Here is an 18,861-nt window from a genome sequence, read left to right on the forward strand (position 1 = left end):
CCAGGCTTTATGATTACTGACCTGCACCTGGCACCATCACCCTATAAACAGCAGTGTATGAAGCTATGGATCGCTAAGGACATAACAGAGGGCCAGAGCCCACAGCGATCTGCTTTGAGCAGCACGTTTGCCTCTCCTCTGGGCTCTCCGAGCGCTGTCAGGCCTGCCAGCGCTGGACCCAGAGGGAGGGAGGGCCCTATCCTGAGGGAATAAGGGAGACTCGAGTCCTGCACAGGCCTTGCACTGGCCCCCTGCAGAGGGGGGATTTTCCTCCACTGCCCACCCTAGCTGCCTCCCCTTGGTTTGAATAGGTGATCCATGTCTGTGGGATCACTAATCAGTTTTAGACCTAGAGAGTTAAGATTTTTAAGACGGCAAAAGCTGCTCAGGGGAGCATTAAGGGGTTCTGACACTTACAAGATGCTGCCATGGGGTTAAATCCACAGCTGAGCACTGCCTGAAGAGATCTGATAGCCTGAGTTTGGGAGGCCTCAGTCTCTGTGCCTGTTGCACAAGTCTTGTTGTCATGGCTGGCACAAGTGCCCTCTCTTCTTAGTCATCACAGCAGAGTGGCCAATGACTGAGCCAAGGAGTCTGACCTGCCCCCTCTCCTCTGCATGACCACTTCGTGTTGCAGTTGAGCGGCCTGAGAGAGGCAGGGTGAGGGTCATTGGCACCACTGCTGCAGGAGCCTTCTCTCTTCCATGGCTAAATCAAGCACCCAAGTCTGCAGGAGTCCCTTACAATTAAAGGGAGCCATGGATGTGAAAATAAAGAGCTGCACACGCTTTCCAGTGCTGTGTAAGGAAGAAACCAGGAGGAGGTACACTTCTGGCCTGGCCAGAGCATGCTTTATTAATATCACTGGTAGTTAGGTTTTTAATTTATATGAAGCCACAATCAGGCTGCACCTCTAGCCTTGGCAGCAGCCAAAGGCTTTCCTAATATGGGACCTGATCCATCTCCCACTGAAACCAGTAGCCTAAGTCCCGTTGTCTTTGCAGGTGGGGGAACTCACTCCCTAATGCAGATTTGCTTCTAGATTCATGACGTTAAGCTCATTTGGAGCTTTGTTGCCTGCTGTCAGCGTAGAGTGAATCATCAAACCTGCCTTTGCTGGGCAAAGCTCATGCAAAGCAATGTCTCACTGCTTCCCACAGCTTTCACAGGACTCCTGGGCTTCTATTCCCGGCACTGGCACTGACCGGCTGTGCAAACTTAGGCTGGTCACTTGATCATTTTGTGCTAATCTCTCTGTCGCTAGAAGGTAGATGATAATTTTAGAGCATCTGCCGAGGTGCTAAGAGATGTAATTAATGCTTTTGAGTTTAATTAGCGTGTGTTTGCAAAATGGTTTGTGATCAGATAAAAGATGCTCCTGTAGAGGTGCACACTTGTGTTGTAAAATATTGTCATGCCAAAACCCTGGGGGCTACCGGTGCTGTTCTTCCCTGAATAACTGCTTGGCACCGAGACTAAGGAGCACACAGATTAGCCTTCAGTGATTGCAGCATGTGCTGCTGGAGGGATTTGTGGGAGATTAGCACCTGCTGGTCATCTAGCCCTGGAGATTTCTTTGACTGATACCAGGAGCATCTACATAAGATGCTTAATGCGCAGTAGCCTAATAACACTGCACGGTAGCACATCACAGCACAGACAGTGCTAATACGCTGCTGTGCAGTATTATTAGGCTACTGCACAGTAGCGTCACTAAAAAGGCATTCGCCGGCGCTACTGCACAGTAACTCTAGTTATTGCACGTTTACTTAGTACTTCATTAAGCAAGTATTAAGTTAAATGCTCAGTAACGACTGCACATTAATGAATGTGTAGATGTGCCCACCTTCCCTTTCTGCTCACATGTTAACAGGTTTAGCACAAGGCACAGATAGCCCAGCTGCTCCGCTGCTCTGACTGCTTTGCTGTTGCCTGCTGAAAAGGGGATCACGCCTGGTTTGGCATCCTCGTGGCAGGGGCACGGGTGGTGGGTGAGGAGGAAACCGGGTGCGGGGATAGGGGAAAAAATAGGAGAGAGTGGCTGGGATGGGCAAGCCACAGAGGAAAATCGAATAAGGGGGAAGCAGAAAGAGGGTATGGAAAGCACAGAGAGTAGTTGCACGAGACAAGAGAAAGGAAGAGGATAAAAACATAGGCTGACTCTGCTGTTTCTTGCTGTTCTACCTGATCAGGATTAGGTGCCTACAAGGCCTGGAGCGGGGTTTGCAGTCAGTGGACCATGCAGTCCTTTGCCCCTGTAACACAACTACCGTTAACAGTACTGGTTACGGTGGCTCTGTCCTGCGAACACCAACAGATCAAAAACCACCGTGGAATCCCCCAGTGAGCACCGAACAGATATCAGATGTCAACTGTTGCTCAGTGCCCACCGAGGTTGGATTCAGGCTGGCAACTTGGGAACAGAGGACTCCATTGTCGTCTTTATGTTCGCTCAAAACCAGCCAGTCCCCCTTGCTGACAAATGCACGACAGCTTTTCTTTTACAAGTGTAACTCCAGCTTCTTCGATATGAGCAAGCTTTCCATCACACACACAAATGTCCTGGCAAGGAGCAGAGCAGATGCGTGACACATAAGTCTGCTTATAAATATGTTGGGTGGCAGATATTTTTGAGTGCTGCAGCAGCGTGACTGAATCCATGCAAAGCACCGCACAAGAAAGCATCCTTGGCCCTGGGCTTCGACTCTCGGAGGCAGCAGGCTGGAAATCTTGTGGCGGTGATGCCATGAGGGCACTGGATGCTTAGATTGCATCCTTCTCTGATCTGAGCATCTTCATCTGCTCTTTTTTTTTCATAATTGGGCACTTTGATGGCTGCAGAAGTGAGAGGAAGGATGTTGAAACCAGCCACAGCTTGGAGCAAACACCGTCATGATCTCGGCAGTCTGGTCTCTGCTTCTCCCTTCTTTTTAAATCACGATCAGCTTAGCATCCTGAGTGCCACTTTTCTCTTTGCGCAGTATCCGTGGCGCCCGCTAGTGGAAAGCAGCTAGATGTCTTCTCTTGGTTCCCACCCTGAAGTGTAGGGGAGTGAAGCGCCAGGGGAGCTGGCTTGTGCTCAGCACCCCTCCCCGTAGCAGAATGGGCTTGGAGCTGGCAGCCCGCGGATGTGTCAGGTTGGCCCTAGAGTATCTTGGGCTCAGGGACTTACTTCCCTCTCTTTGGTCAGACTGAGTTTCTTTCCATCAGGGCAGGGTGCAAGGCCTGTCTCTTTGCCCAACTCTTCCCTCCATGGGCAAGCCAAGGGGTCAGCGGGGCTCAGTTGGTTGCGCTGTGGGCTAGTGCTGATGTGGCAACTTGACGTGGCCTTGGCAGGCTGGGATGGAGAAAACGCTGCAATCCCCGAGTAGCATCAGGGCCTTCAGGGACACTTGCAGAGTGATTCAGAGTCCCAGCAAAGTGAATGGAAACACCCCGATGGCTCCAGTGTGTGTTGGGTCTGTGGAACCAAACCCTGACGGCTAGACTCAGTCTTAACTTAGTTTCCGCTCAGGAAAAGCTTTTCTGGAGCCGAGTCCTGGGCCTCTTGCCCAGGTTTTGCTCTGTTTTTCCGTACTGATGTGGGCATGCTCTTTTGGATGCAAGAGACCACTGTAAGTCTGCTTTTCCCCACCACTTCTAATTCCCCTTCCTGCGAAACCTTTGAAGACCCATGTTGGATTTCCTTGCCCCCCAGGACACATCTTTCCTCTCTCACAAAGACCATAACCCCCCATGCTGTGAGCCCGGGGTGTACTTGCATGTATTCCCTCAACAATTTATATGCATTTGGTTTTAAAAGGACAGCCTCAAGGTAAGCTGAGTCTCCTGCAGTTACCCAAATCTGTCGGCAGCAGTGGCTCGGTCACTGGCACGGCCTGATTTGCCATCTCCCCGATGAGCCGTTTATCTTCATCTCCTGGCACTGATCCCTCCTACTCCCCCTCCCTGTTTCACACACACCTGCAAAGTGCTGCCTGGAGACGGGGCTGCAGGAGTCTGGCTGATGTTACCTACCCACCCGCAGCCGCCGCTCGGAAAATGCAGAGGTGCCAGCTGGCTGTCTGGAATAGTCCGCCCCACTCAGAGACTGAGCACCAAGTGGTTACTTGATAATAATAATTATAATATTAACAACATCATTTCCCTCCCTATCGTGTTTCAGCCGAGGTTCCCAAACGTTTCCCAAGCACTAATGATTAGTTCTCCCAACCCTTTGATGAGGTATGTGCGGCTTATTAATGATCACCCCTGTTTGACATAGGCACGGAAAGCGGAAGCGTCTTGCCCGAGGTCCTGCAGTTAGTCGGTGGCAGGGTTCGGGACAGCAGACAAGAGCCTGGACTGACTGACTCCCCGCGCTCTCTCAGTGAAGAGTTTGCCTCTTGGTGGGAGAGAATAGTTTAAGCAAACAACGCAGCTGATAATTTCATGAGTCTGGCACGTCCCTGCTGTCCCTCCGCGCACCCTGCCTCACGTAGGCTCGTGGTCATCTCTGCAGCACCAGCCCAAACACCTCTGCACCACCACGTGAGCCTTCAAGCAGGTATTTGATGGGATAATGCACAAGCCCTGGGTCGGGAGGAGTTTCATCCACCTGGTGAGCTCTTCAAATGTGGATCCCCCTTCTACTATGTGCCCTCTGCTATCGCTCACTTTAAATGTCCCTTGCACTGTGGGATTTCCTTTGCTCCTGTTATGAGCTATCCCTTTCCCGGTTACAGCGTTCCACTGAGAGCATCAGTGCTCTGGATACGCCTTGGGGAACTGCAGTCTCCCTATGCCTGAAGAAGGGTGTTTGTGCCTGAAAGCTTGCAAAGAACACTTTTCCCAACTATTTAGCTGGTCTAATAAAAGATATCACCTCTACCCAAAGAACCTTGCCTGCCTATGTTCTCAGACCAACATGGCTACAACCAACAACCCAGATAGGCTTAGTACATTCAGCAGTCTTTAGCCACCCAGCGTGTGAAACACCTAACTAGGACCATGAAAATGCTCCACAGGTACGTTCGCCCTGCACTCAGGCCAGTTCACCAGCACTCAAGCAGTTAAGCCAGCCTCGCTTTCACCCCCAAGTGAAGAACAGTTCGGTTCTTAATGCCTTTGCAGTCATGCAGGTGACGAGAGTGGGTGAAATGCCTGTGGGTTGGTGCTAATTGCATTGCTTATGACACAAAACTTGCTCTTCTAACGCACGTGGGTTGCAGAGGGGGCCGTGGCAAAGGTCTTATTTGCTTTGCAGTAGTCTGTAAATGTCACTCGGGGTCTGGAGTTTGAGCAGGATTTGCACCGGCCCTCCTGGCTGAGACAGATTGTTGAGGCATGCTGACGGATGCTAAAGACCCCGTTCTGTATCGGTTCTTCTGCTGCATTCGTCAGCGCAGTATCTGAGCACTTTCCAGCAGTACGTTAAGTGCATTAAGTAATGTGACTAATATCTGTCTCATGTTTCTTCTCGCATCTTTCCCCAGGGGGAGAAATGTGTAGAGTAGTGTTTAGTTGCGGATGTGTGAGTGCATGTGTGTTTTGTATTATGTATTGTATTCATGTACAATAGCTATTAACACATTGGAACAGATTATATGATGTTATGATGCCTATTAGAAAAAAATTAATAATTTACCTTGTTAGTTTATAACTTAGCCTGATACACGTTGTCTCCTATTTATTATGTATATTTTTACACACTCGCACACATTGTACGCATGTGTCAGTCACTGTTATCTCTGTTTTTCACGGGAACCTGGAGCCGGTGAAAGGGCCTGCTCTGGCTTTGCAGAGGCTCAGCCGTGGCAATAGCAGTGTTTCTGTTTGGAAAATGCTCCCTGGTTCCTTCTGGTTCCCAGTGGATCAGTGAAGTGTTGGATCAGGTCCCTGGATCTATTATCCTTGCCCTTCCTGTGTTCTCTTATTCTTCTGCCCCTGGCTTATGACCAGCCTCCATCCTCTGCTTGCTAGGTTTTGAAACACTTTTGAGCTTTCTCTCCTGCCGGAGGAAGCTCCCATTACGCATCTAAAAAGCCGACTCATTGTTCTTTTCCAGATCCCTTCTTAAAACTCCCTTTGCCAAGGTGCCTAAGAAGAGCCTGGCAGCAGATGGCTTGGGTGTGCTGAGGCTACAGCCCATCATCCTGCCCAATATCTTCTCCTTTTTTCCTTGTATTCTTCTACCTGTGTCCGTGCCTCGTCTCCAAGCTTTTTGGGTCAGACACCGTCACATAGCTCTGTGTTTCTCCGAGCACAGTGCAGTCCCGATCCAGGACTGGGATTCTTTGGCTCTATAGTAACAGAAGTTGTAATAAATAATGACAGAAACCAGTAGAAACCAGCTGAGAAGTCTAGAAATGCAAAGACCATTTGAAGGATGTAGTGGGGCTGGCTTGAATTTCTACTGCCCTTCCCTTGCTGTTGCTAGCTAACCCCCCTTTCACCCCCCCAGTCCCAATTAGCAGTGCACCCTGCTTGTGCACATAAAACTGCCGCTGCTTCGGGGGGGACATATGGATTTGCAAAGGGGGACTGGCTGGAAAACTCAGATTCTACTTGCTAAAAAATGTTGAGGTTGCAAACTTTGTTTAGATGCTGCGTCTGAGTCAAAAACCTTTAACAAAAGGCAAAAGAGAGAGTATGTGCAATCTGTCCCAGAATGGCTTATAAACCAGTAGTTACTTAGGGCTCCCCTCTGGGGTGTGGAAAACCATGGGTGGATCTGGTTCTCTCACACCCGATGCGAGGGCCCTAACCACCTCTCTCTGCCTGGAAATTTCATCGGGAACCTGAGCCAAGAAATCTTCCAGATAAAATTCCCATGAAAACCAGTCTGCTCCTGCCAAAGATTTCTGATTTGACAAAAGGCAACTTTTTACCCTGTGAAAAGTTGCATCTCAGTGTTTTGACCAATTCTAGGAGAAAAGGACACACAAAGGTAATGGCTGATAATGTACCTTAACTTTTAGGCGCCACTTTCTGACTGTGAATCTCCCTGTGTGTGCATCAGTGTTTGATTGCGCTGTCACAATTAGCTTCCTCAATGTGTAAATAATTTAGGAAGGTAAGAAAAAGAACCAAAAACTGTTCAGTTCAGAACTGTGTTCAAACAAAGCCTTTGACTCCCCTTTCCAAAGTTAGCACCAGTTCACATTTGATTTTCTCCTTTTACACAAACTGGTACAAACCAAGGTAGCTCCTTAGAGGTCAATGGTATCAGACCCACGTATCTGAGATGAGCCTGGCCATTTGTATTGAGAGAGCAACATATTCGGTAGATTTTAAAGCCTTAAAGATCCATCGTGGTGATTTGTGTACTAGTCACTTCTTGAAACAGTGATCATTTTTTAAAAACTAAACAGATCGCCATGCGTTTTTTGGAGCTGGCGCACAGACATTTTGGACGAGATTCCTCTTAACAAACCGTATCAAACTTCACCCCGATGGCCTCCAAACGTTAATTCTTTCATGCGACTGTAACTGCAAATTCACCATCATTTATAAACATACATGGCTGAGACTTTCAAAGCCCGCTTGAGGTTTTTAGACCTTTTTTCATTTCATTCTCTCGGTTTTTGTTTTGTTTTTTTTGAAGAAAAAAACCCAACTTGGATTTGTTCCCTGTTTCCAACTAGATATTTGGAAGACATTGCTGTTTTTTTCTGACATCTGAACACCAACCAGTTCCCAACCTGCTGCTGAACGAGACTCTAGTAAACAGCTTTCCTTTGTTCGTTTCTCTCCCTGACAGATTGAAAAACGCGGGGCCAAAGCCCCAAGTTCTTACTTGGGAAAAACTCTCGTTGGAAACCAGGAGAAACTTTGCCTGAATGAGAACTGAGTCAGAACTGAATAACTGCTCTAGGTTTGACCTCGCAGATATTTAAAAGCCAACAGAGATATTTAAATGCTTACTTATTTTATGAGTAGCTGTTTAGATTATTAAAGCTGTATTTTTTTTCTATTGCTATTTATTAACTTTTCTAGTCCTCTCTTCCTGGGTCATGCTTGCAGACTAGTCAAAGGCACCTTTTGTATAAATAGACAGGCCGCGTCCACACGAGCACGCGCTTGAGTTTTGCAGCACGTCCAAGGCTTTTGAGGTGCCGCAAAAGGCACCCCATGCACGTGATTTGGTTCTCCACACTGCATATTTGCACAGATTTAGATACTGGGAAATCCTAGTATCAAAAAGCAGTACATGGGGGGAAAAAATAGAGCGGTGCACATGGCAGCAGCGTGCACCATCCAAAACCAGAGCCATGGATGGCCAGAGTCATGCTCCAGCTGCCAGCCAGGCTCCATGAGCTAGGATAGCTACCGCTGGAGCCCTGGGAGGCCCCCAGGATCCCAGTTAAGGCTGCTGGGACCAGCCCAGATGCTGGCCCCAGCCTCCTTTACCCCACCGGAGCATTTTTCCCCGTGCTAAACCCACGCACAGGGGTGTACGCCAGGGCAAAGAGCAGCGGCATGAATTTGTGCCGCTGCTTTTTTCCCCGCAGCAACTGGACACCCTTGCTCATGGGGATGCGGCCGTAGATTTTATTCAGTCTGTAAAGGCACGTATCCACCCTACTTGTTCTTTGAGGTCATCTCCAGGCAAATTCGCTTTGGATTGTGCCTATGCTTGGATTTTTTTCTAAACTTGAAAGAGGTGCCAATTAGCGTTGACATGATATGACTGAACTGCTGTATAGAGAGGCTACACAAATGATTAAACTTTTTGTCTTCCGGATCAAATGTTTGTGTTTTGCCTGCCTTGGAATTTATAAGTGTAAGATTCAACTCTGGGCTATTAGTATGGGTTAAAACACCTTCAGGCATTTCAGGTGAGGATATCGGGGTCAAGCTGTACCTTATAGAGGCACTAAATCAGAGTTGCGTAGGCTCTCAGGAGAACCAGTTCTCTCTGGCAGATGCTGTGCTATACAAGTGTTGACATATTCAAACAGGCACCTCCTGCTCTGCAGGGCTGACTTGGGTTTGTACGTGGTGCTGGAGGGGATCGCCATTTGATTTTTTTAAAAAGGTTTCTGTTGGAATTAATGCAATGGAAATGTTTGTATGGATCTTAATGCTTTCAACACGCTTAGGGCTGTCGGTATCGGGAACTTTTCCAGGGTAGCTCTTCCAGAACAGCTGTTTGTGCGGACTTTCCATTCTGGAGTCAAAGTGATTTTTCTTTCATAATAATTACTCCCCTTCAGAAGTGCGCTAATCATTTTGGAGTAAATGTGAAGTGCCAGAAGAGAGGTTTCTGCATGGGATGCTAATACACAAGGCCATGTTCTTTGTGTAGACAAGCCCTTTGGTTTATACACCTTATATTTAGTGCTGAATTTCACCCTTCCAGTCAAACAATATCATGCAAATGCATGCAATATAATGCCCATGACCTTTTTTGTTGCATACAAATTTCCTGTAAATCCTAGGGTGGTTGCTTCTGTATGGCCTGTGCACACATCTTTCAGGAAAATCTGAGATGGACAGCATGATTTGTGGTTCTCTGAGCCCTTTAAATTCTAGAATTAAAATCTTCCCCCCTCCTGAAGTCAATGGGAGTGCTACTATTGATGCGTTTATTAAGTGAAGTTTTCTACCGGATTGAATTGTTAGGCTTCAAACCCACTAAAAATTACGTGACCCGAACTGCTGCAGATGCAGCTGGCAAAAAAAAAGTCTTTTCTTTTATTCCCACCTCCCTATCCTCCTTTTGTTTTATTTTAGTTATTCTAAAAGCGTGGGAACTGGTCATTACTTTTCCCAGGGGACTTCTAAGGAGCAAACAAAGACTCTAGAGCCATATTGTACCCTTGATGGTAAAAATCTGTGGGTTTATACTTATTATCTATCTAATGCTGCCTCTGTTTCCATAGAGACTTTATAAATAGAATAAAATTTAAATCACGGTTTCCTGAAGCAGAGACTCAGCTCTGTGCATTTGTTATATATTTCTCAGGTAGAGCCCCAGGGCTATAAATCTTCATTATGCCTGGATAACAGGAAGATGAAAGTTTTTGCCCTATAGTGTTCTAGTGGCTGACAACGTAGGATCCAAGTGCTATAAATATCACCCTAATTCGTTGTAGCTATCGGAGGCAAGGTGAGAATTAGGACCTCTGCGAATGCATATGCTAGGGTGGTTCTTTTGGGAAATGAAATTCTCTTTTGGCCGGCACGAATGGCTTCAGCCATCTGCAAGCTCCTGTAGGATTTGTGTTGCAAACACAGCTGTCTTTCCAGAAAGTGGTGGGTTTTTTGAGTGACCGCAGTGGCTAAACAGCCCTGAGTTGTGAGCCCACTTCACGTTTCCTTCCCGTGGGTAAAAGACGCTGAATCGACGGCCCTGAGAGAGGATCCTGCCCTCGTCACAGTCGGCAGTAACGCTCCCACGGACTTCAGGGTGGGAGGATTTTAATCCTAGAATTTTAAAGTGCTTTAACGAACCACAAAGCAGGGACCAAACAGTTTACAGCAGCACAGGTTCTCCCTCCTGGTCTTCTACCACAAGCCACAGATCTGATCTGGAGGAGCTGGTCTGGGGATGAGAGGACAATTTGGTCTCCTTCATTAAGTCCATGGCCAGCTGCAATGATAAGCTGTGAGATATGGTCATCCCTCCCAAGCTGGACTGAAACCAACTGCACACATTTCTCAGAGGTTGCTGAGCAGCCATCAAATGGCAGCAACCTTTAGGCATTGCCTCTGCCCTCAAGCTATAAAGGAGCGGTGGATGTAGAAGCTGAAGGCGATTAGCTAAATGCTCGTCTCACCTAGGTAAAAATAGGAGCATTGAACTAACTCCAGTGGAGATATTTTGGATTTAAACTGAAGTGACCAAGGGTGCATTCAGACTCTCTGCATCTCATGGCTGGCTCTTCTCTGTTGCCTTTACTAATGTCCATCTAGGGCATGGCAAGGTTGATGCATCATCCCGATGGACACTAGCTTTTCAGGTCCCATAGTGGAGACCCAGCTAATGTCAAAAGCTGGCCATCTGCTTGAGTCCCAGCAGTCTGTAGGCCTAAACATCTTGGTGTGTCTGGCAAGGAAAATACCTGAAGTCCATCTCAGAGGAAATTTGTGCGCAGGGTGAGGAGATCTAATGTCCAGGGGGCTCATCGCATCGTTGTTTCTGCCGTTCCAGAAGGAAGTGTTAATGACATTGGGGGTAAAACTGGTGCCATGTATTTTCTGGAGCATGATCAGAGCAGGTGGTGCTTTGCAATGTGTTGGCAGATGCATTTCAAAAGCTAGAAGTAACCATGGTGTTTCCAGCTAAAGAAAACGCTTGGCTTTTTTTAGGTTGCCATTGTGCAGGGCAGGTTGCACAAACCACACGGGCTTGTTGGAAGTTACCCGTGCGCTTTGCTCGTGTGTTCTGGGCTAGTCTGAGGTCCCGACTCTGCCGTGACCTGGGGGTACTGCTGCTGACTCCTCTGCAGTGGGGCAAAAATTCAGGCTACGGGACAGGTCCCCTTATCAAGGTGAATAACTGATCCCTGTGGCTGCAGCAGGGCACGGTGTGCCTTGCCATCTGCAAGCAAGCGTGGCAGCTAGTTAGGGACTCTGCCTGTGCAGTGTCTGTGGCAGCCAGGCTCCAGGAGGAGAGCAGGAGGCACTCGCGGATCCTGCTGTCAGATTTATTAGCGTTGCGCCCTTGCACCCAGTCCCTGGCACTCTGGGTGCAAGTCAGGCTGCAACATGATGCAGGGGTGCCCGACCAGAAGAAATCATGATCCTGCCCCTGCACCCTTGGGGTCAGAGTAGGACCCCTTCCGGGGGTGCTAAGACTCTCTGGATTTATCCTGGGCTTTGGGGATCTTTTGTAAGCGATTCCCATTTCCTTTTGTTCCCTCACGCTCTCCCCTTTTGTCATGTAGCACACTCCCTTTGAGATGGCTTGGGTAAAGAAGGTGCCATGACCAGACTCTTCCCCCAGGACTGTCCAGAAAGCCAGTAAGTTTGCAGAGAATATGACAGGAAGTCTTCCCTCAAGTGATTTAGGTGTATGCAGAAGCCATGAACGACACCGCCAAGGGAGAACCAGTTATCCTTTGTGTGCCTCAGTTTCCCTGCCTGTAAATTGGGTATAATTATATGTATCGTCCACCTTAGGGATGTGCCACGAGGTGATGTTTTTAGGGCACTGCCATAAACACGCTGATTCAGACTAGGCCTGGGGAGTCCACGGTACAATATTAATGATTTGTGTCCTTGGTTTTCTTTCCTCTCTCTCAGAAAATTCAGCAGCTGTCCGAAGGCTCCATGTTTGGCCATGGCTTGAAGCACCTTTTCCACAGCCGCCGGAGGTCCCGGGAGCGGGAGCACCAGAACTCCCAGGACTCGCTGCCGCTGCACTACGGGATGTCTGACCACGACTCCCCTGACGAGAAAGAACGCTCCCCGGAGATGCACCGGGTCTCCTACGCCATGTCCCTGCATGACCTCCCTGTGCGCCCCACTGCCTTCAACAGGGTGCTGCAGCAGATCCGCTCCCGCCCGTCCATCAAGAGAGGGACCAGCTTGCACAGCGGCAGCCGCCGGACCAAAAGCAGCTCCTTGGACCCCCAGAAAGGCAGCCCCCATCTCCTCCGGAAGGCTCCGCAGGACAGTAGCCTCACCGCCATACTGCATCAGCACCAGGGCCGGCCGAGGTCCTCCTCCACCACGGACACTGCCATCCTTCTGGCCGAGAGCGGAGCCGTGTACCTCCTTGCGGAGGAGTCGGAGTGCCTTGCTGACAAGGTAAGGCTGAACCGTGAAGGGACGTGAGGCTGGGTGCCCCAAGCTGGCTCATTGTGCAGGATCCAGTGGGGCCTAATTTCCACAATCCAATGGCCTCAGCTTTCATATGGGGGCAGCATCTCTGTTTCAAAGATGGGGAGGAGCAGCCTGCCCCATTTCAGGTATATGAGGTGCATCTCTCAGGCTCCAGGCACATTGCCAAGGTGGCTGCTTTAGGGCAAAGTTTGGTGCTCATGTTAGGACATGAGATTTTGCCAGATGGCTGTTACTGGCACTGTCTCCCTAGATGTAACCCCTCTGGCTGCAGTCTGGACACTTAAGAGGTCCAATCTTCAAGGTGGAGTTGCTCCTTGCTTGGGAAGTGAGCCGTGGAAGGAGTAGATGCCAGTCTACAGGGCCCAGCAGGAGCATGATAATTAAGGACTCAGGGAGTCGTATGCTGCAGCCACAAAAAGGGCTCATCCTGTTCCACTGCTTGCTTTTTGGGGAGCACCAGCGTTCCCTTTGAGGCAGCCCATCCCTAAGCACATGCAAGGATGCTCTGCATGGGTTGGGTTAGTCTTTGCTCTCTCCCATGGGGCTGCTGTTTTGGAAAGCCCTTTGTGGGGCAGATGGTTTTCCCGCAAAGCAAGGTGACTCCTGGGAGGAGTTTGGTCATCTCCTATGGCTGTCAGTCAGGCCAGACTCAGCACAGAGGGATATTTGGAGAGAGTTGAGGAAGGAGGCAGAGGGGCCAGGGCTGCAAATGCACCATCCCTTGAGTCACACTGAGGACATCAAGGGGAAGTGAAATGTTTGGGCTCTGAGGAAATGTGATTCTCCGCCCCACACACAGGCTCACACTTCTTCACTGGTTACTGTTTGTCCGCAGAAGCCTGCCTGGGTTGACACCTTATCCAGCAGGCTTTACGTGCCATACCCAGCCGTTTCTCATAGCTCACATAGTGGTCACTCAACTCACGTCAGACTGTGGGCACCTGCTTAATCCCGCAGTCCCTGGGTATAAGTATTCACGCCCATAAAGGGACCGTCATACGGCTGGTATCTCCTCCTGTTACTACCAGCATTGGTCTCCATGCTTATTTTTAACTCACGGCCCCCAAACCCTTTGCAGTCATTTGGTGCAACGTGGCCTGGCCAGTTGTGGTCTTGTTTGGCAAGGTGCTTAGTTACAGGACACCCTTCTGCTCTGTGCGACAGCCACGCTGGCCCGCTGGAGTCAATGGGACCACAGGATGTAACTGAGACAGGCGGTGGCTGCATAATTACAGTCAAAGGTCTGTAGGTTGATTTGCAGAGTGAAATGGCCATGAGCTCTTCAACACACACCCTGCTGCTTGGTCCAGCCACTTGTATCTCTTGAGCATGAAGCTGGGGCTTTGCGTAACTCCTCCGAGAAACCAGGCAGCATGCAAGGACTGATTCTGCACCTTCAACACCCACTGAAAATACTGAGCATTGAGGTCATTCAGTACCTTGCAGGATGGGGGCCTTGGCCTACTGACTCTTAAGCAGCTTCTGTGTCAGATGCACACCAAGAAGCAGACTTTAGTGTTCAGTCGGCCTGCGTGCTGTGTTTCTGAGGGACCCATCACCTGGATGACTAGCCTGGATCGCACATACCAGTCATGGCTGCACCAGTAATGCCCAGATGAATAGTCCCTGATCTGCTGCTAACAGTTACGTCAAAGGGACACTCTTGCCTCTGTCTGTTGGAAATAGGGCTTGTTAGCGTAATCACAAAACTGGTAGTGATCTCAGTAAGGGCACTGATTTCTTTGGAGCCGGACAATAATCTGAAGTAAACTTTTATCCTACCCTTTGGCCCAACAGCAAACACCCCAGGAGCTCAGAGGAGAGCATGCCCGTGCCATGAGAAGAGCTCACCTCCCTTTCCCCAGAACAGTGGTGCTGAATAAACCCACTTTGAATCTCCGCTGAGAAAGCAAGTAGTTCAGCGAACACCTACTTTACATGCCAGGCTCATACCTCACAGCCGACTGTCTCCCCAGAGGTTCGGTCAGCAGCTTCCCAGTAGCCACGTGTGACAGGGCCCATCTGTCAGGTAGAGGAGCCTAAAGCACCTTTTGGAAAGGACACCTTTCCATCAGAGCCACGCAGAGGGAGAAGCAGTGGTAATTATCCCAGCCTGTGAGATGAATTTTAATGCTAACTAAGCAGCTCACCCTCACTGAGCGAGGAGGCTGGCTTTGGTGGCTGCTGCACGTCTCTGGGTGAAATGAAGGTGAAGAATGTGCCTGAACGTATTCCCGGAGAAGGGATTTGGGGGAGGGAGAAACGGATCGTACAGAGAGCTGGGTAAATCCTGCCTAAGGTCTTTAGTAGCGTCTCGGACCCAAACTGCTCAGATAGCAACAGCCCGGCTGGCTGTTTCACCTGAGCAATGCCACGGCATTTGACTGTAAAGCCATCTCTATATCCCCCCTGGCTTGTTTCTGGCTCCCCTCCCTAATTCACGGCAGTTTGTTCTGTGTTTAAGCCTTCCCATAAGATGGCTGTGGCAGGGAGGGGAGCAGAGAGAAAGGATGCAGTGACTTCCCATGCTGCCATTGATGGAAGATGCCTGTGAGACCATCCATCAGGTAGATGTTACACCTGTGGCAGAAGACAGTGCTTGAACAGGTGCTACAACTAACCCGTCATAGCCCCAAGGCAAGGAGCAGCATGGGCATTGTAATGGGTCAGGCATTGTAGTCCTAGCTCTGCCACTGGCCTGCTGCGCGACCCTTTTGAGCTCCCTCCCAGCCATCCGCTCTTCAGATGCACACACATTGCATTGGGACAATGTCTAACCACTGGGTGTTAGCACCCGGCTCCGTGTCGATACCCAGCTCTCTCTGCACTGAGCCTTAATGGAGGCCGGGTCTCAGCTTCAGCCTCTTCTTGCGTGTGAGACAAAGAATAATACAGAGGAACCACAAAGCGAGAGGTTAACGTTGCTAGCAGCACAGAGCGGTGTCCCAGCAAAAGACCTACAAGAAGTTTCTGTCCAGAGAAATGGATCCAGCATGGCCATACATGGGTCTGCGGTTAGTCAGGGTGACCTTGGAGTGCGAGTGGGACGAGGGATGGGGGACAAATTCACCGCCTCTCTGGGGCATCTGATCACTCGAGCAGAATTTGCAGTTGAGGACAGGATTTAAGTTGTCTGTATAACTGGGATGGGTCCTTTCTTTGACCTGGGAGGATACCCTTAAAAATATTTTAAAGCAGCTGTACCCCCTCCACAGCCACGGTCTTAGCGCTCACACAGAGCTCTGTAGACATTAACTAACCTCTGCGACTCTCTTTGTAGCCGTTTACAGATGTGGAAACTGAGGCACTGAAAAACCATTGTCTGTCCGAGGGCACACAGCGGGACAGTACAGAGTTGGGACGCAGCCGGTATCACGGCCCCCTGGTTTAACCACTAACCCATATTGCATCCAGGATCCAGAAACCCCAAACTCAGCCCTCCCAGAGCTGGAATGGACCCAGGAGTCCTGGCTCCTAGACCCCTGCTTTAACCACTAAACCACATTGTTTCCCAACCTAAGGTGTTAAGCCTCCTGTTCCCCTGCTCTGACTCCCAGACATCGCCTCCCTCGCAGACTCCGGGCTAGACCCCAGAGGTCCCAATTCCTGCCTCTAATCTTGGCTTTCCCGCTGCCTCGCTGTAAATGAACAGCTGCGTCTGCCTGTGGCAGGAGACCTGGAGAGCAACCGGCTCTTGCCAGGAGTCCAAGCTTGGAAAGACGTCAAGGATATCAGCCTGCTTACTTGCTTGGGGGGGTTGGGAGAAGAAAGACCCATGTTTACAGCCAATTATTTCAACCATGAAATCCTGAGTCCCAGAGAGAGCTGTTGTTGCTATTACTGGTACTATTAGAGCAGCAGTGCCCCGGGGACCCCAATCAGGATCGAGGCCTGTTGTGCCAAGCCCTGTACCAGCAGTTGCTGACTCAAGGAACTTGCCAGTTACAAACGTGTTGCTTATTAGCTCTTAGTGTATCGTTAATGATTTCTTGTCGTCACCGGGAGGTGGGAGCTGCTACGTGGGGTGCATGTTGCATGTATCAATCCAGCGCCTCCTTGCTTTGGGATGACGATCCAGGTCCCCACCAAGGACAGTGGGGAGGAAGAGGGTGCTGTGCTCCTAGGTCTGCCTGAGCAGAGGCTGTGCAGGAGTGCAGGTAACCGCGTGGGCTGAGTTGGGCCCCCTGCACTGAGCAGCAGTGCGCACGGATCCCATCACATGCCCATGCAGGGGGCTAGCACTGCACGGTGCAAGCTAGCCTTTTTAACAGACACCCCACAGCCTCTCCAAGCACCACTCCAATCCCTTGCCCCTGCCCACTCTGCTGCTCTGCTTTCTGCTCCCTGCCCTACCTGCCACTATGCTGCCTGTCCCCTCCTCGTTCGGCTGCATGCTACGCACAGAGGCTGCCCGTGCCTGTCTTGGAGATACGAAGTCTCGTGGGTGCTTAATGTGCCTTGCCTACAACTGTGGCAGGAGCCAGGATCAAGCTGACAGGGGTAGGAGTTTGAGCCTCCGGCTTCCCAGCTCTCCAGCTGGATCGAAAACTTTCCTGAAGGCTTTTCAGCCCAGATCGGCAGTGAACGCAGCTGGCTAAAATATGCAGACGGGGTAAGCGGCTGCAAATCAGTGCTGTCCGAAGTGATTTTTAAATGTCTCTGCATGTGGCTAATGGAGAGGATGATATTTCCCTCTAGCATTTAACCGTGTTCATTCTGAAACTGTTCGGCGCGCCGAGGACAAAGTGCGGCTGCCGCGGTAAATGATACGTGCCTGCTACGGGGCAGCGGCTTCCAGCTCTGTTGCTCCTGGACGACTGGACGGAGAAGATGAGATTATTGTTCACTCTGTTGTCAGCTGTTGCCCGGTGCCCTGGGCTTTCGCTACAGGGAGCCTCAGTTCAGAGCTGATCGAGGGGCTCGGGTGAAATGGCTTTGGTGATCTTTGCTGAACCCTGGGCCTCGTGCTCGTGCTCGTGCCCAAAAGGCCGCGCACTCTCCCAGCAGCGCTGCTGACTCCCTTGATGCCCCAGCCCTCAAAAATGAGATGGTTGGCTTAAAAATCACATGTTTGGGGTTCTTTTTCTTTGCCTTCTGGGCCTTAAGACTTTGGGATTCCTGATTTTTTTTAAACTTTCCTCTGCAGCCCTGAGGACTGAAACCGGGCTATTTGCATGAAACAAGAATTGAGATTCTCAGGAGCCACAAGTACCCCAGGCGCTGGTGCTTTAAGGGGAAGACCTGATAGTTCAAGACTCACAGGAACATTGCAAAAATGTGATGGTTTGTCAGTTGTCCTCAGGAAGAGCCAATTACTTCCCTGCTATTGCATGGGCAAGGTATTGCCAGTGCCTTCAACGCCCTGCCTTTTTACCTGGGGCACCTTGTGGGTGTTCCTAGTGCTTCTGGTTTTGCACGTCATAGTGGTCAAGTAGGACTGTCTGCTAGGGCTGAGGTGGACTTGCAGAGCTGTGCAGGGTTCCCAGGCTTGGGAATGTGGGGGTCTTTGCAGACTTGAGTGGAGGGAGATCATGGTGGGCAGGGCTGGAAGGTGATGGGGTGACAGAGGCACCTGGGTTGAGCTGCTTTGGTAGAGCTGGAGAAGGCAGCAAGCCCGAGGTGAGCTGCTTTGTGAGTGCAGGGCTTGAGTAATGGGAGCTGTAAGTCAGGAGGATAAAGGTGCATTGGCAGAACCGGGGGTAGGTGGGGGTGGAGTAATGGGCTGCATGTGTCCTGGGGAAGTGCTCAGCAGGAGCTGTTTGCACTCTGCCCTGTCCTTGTCCTGCTGTCCTTGTCTTATAAGCAGCAATAGAGCATGCACAAGCCTCAGGGAAATTCACCACTATGACAAAAAAGTGGCCTTTCCCAGAGAACTTTGCATGCACAATCCCATAGCCTGGCAAAGTCCCCAAGAGGAACTAATAGTTCCCGAGCTCTAAAACACAGTGCTTTGTTCATCTTCATGGCCCAGATCCCTCTGCTGATGGATGGAAAAGCAGCTTCACCTGCTTGAATGGTAGTTGGAGAGCTCAGGTGACAGCCTCCCGTTCCACGCCGACACCATTCATCAGCTCGGTGACCTCCTGG

At 50.1% G+C, this 18,861-nt stretch overlaps 1 protein-coding gene across 2 annotated transcripts in view; it reads left to right on the forward strand.

Moving 5' to 3' along the window:
- TMCC2 (transmembrane and coiled-coil domain family 2) overlaps nt 1-18,861 on the forward strand; it is a 63,133-nt gene that overhangs the window by 2,547 nt on the left and 41,725 nt on the right. For both annotated transcript variants that reach the window (XM_006273874.4, XM_019477326.2), the window contains exon 2: nt 12,232-12,738. In XM_006273874.4, the coding sequence (XP_006273936.3) occupies nt 12,232-12,738 (507 nt within the window). The remainder of the gene's footprint in view (nt 1-12,231; nt 12,739-18,861) is intronic.

The sequence above is a fragment of the Alligator mississippiensis genome, chromosome 14 (assembly GCF_030867095.1).
Source record: "Alligator mississippiensis isolate rAllMis1 chromosome 14, rAllMis1, whole genome shotgun sequence".
In the NCBI taxonomy this organism is placed as follows: domain Eukaryota; kingdom Metazoa; phylum Chordata; order Crocodylia; family Alligatoridae; genus Alligator; species Alligator mississippiensis.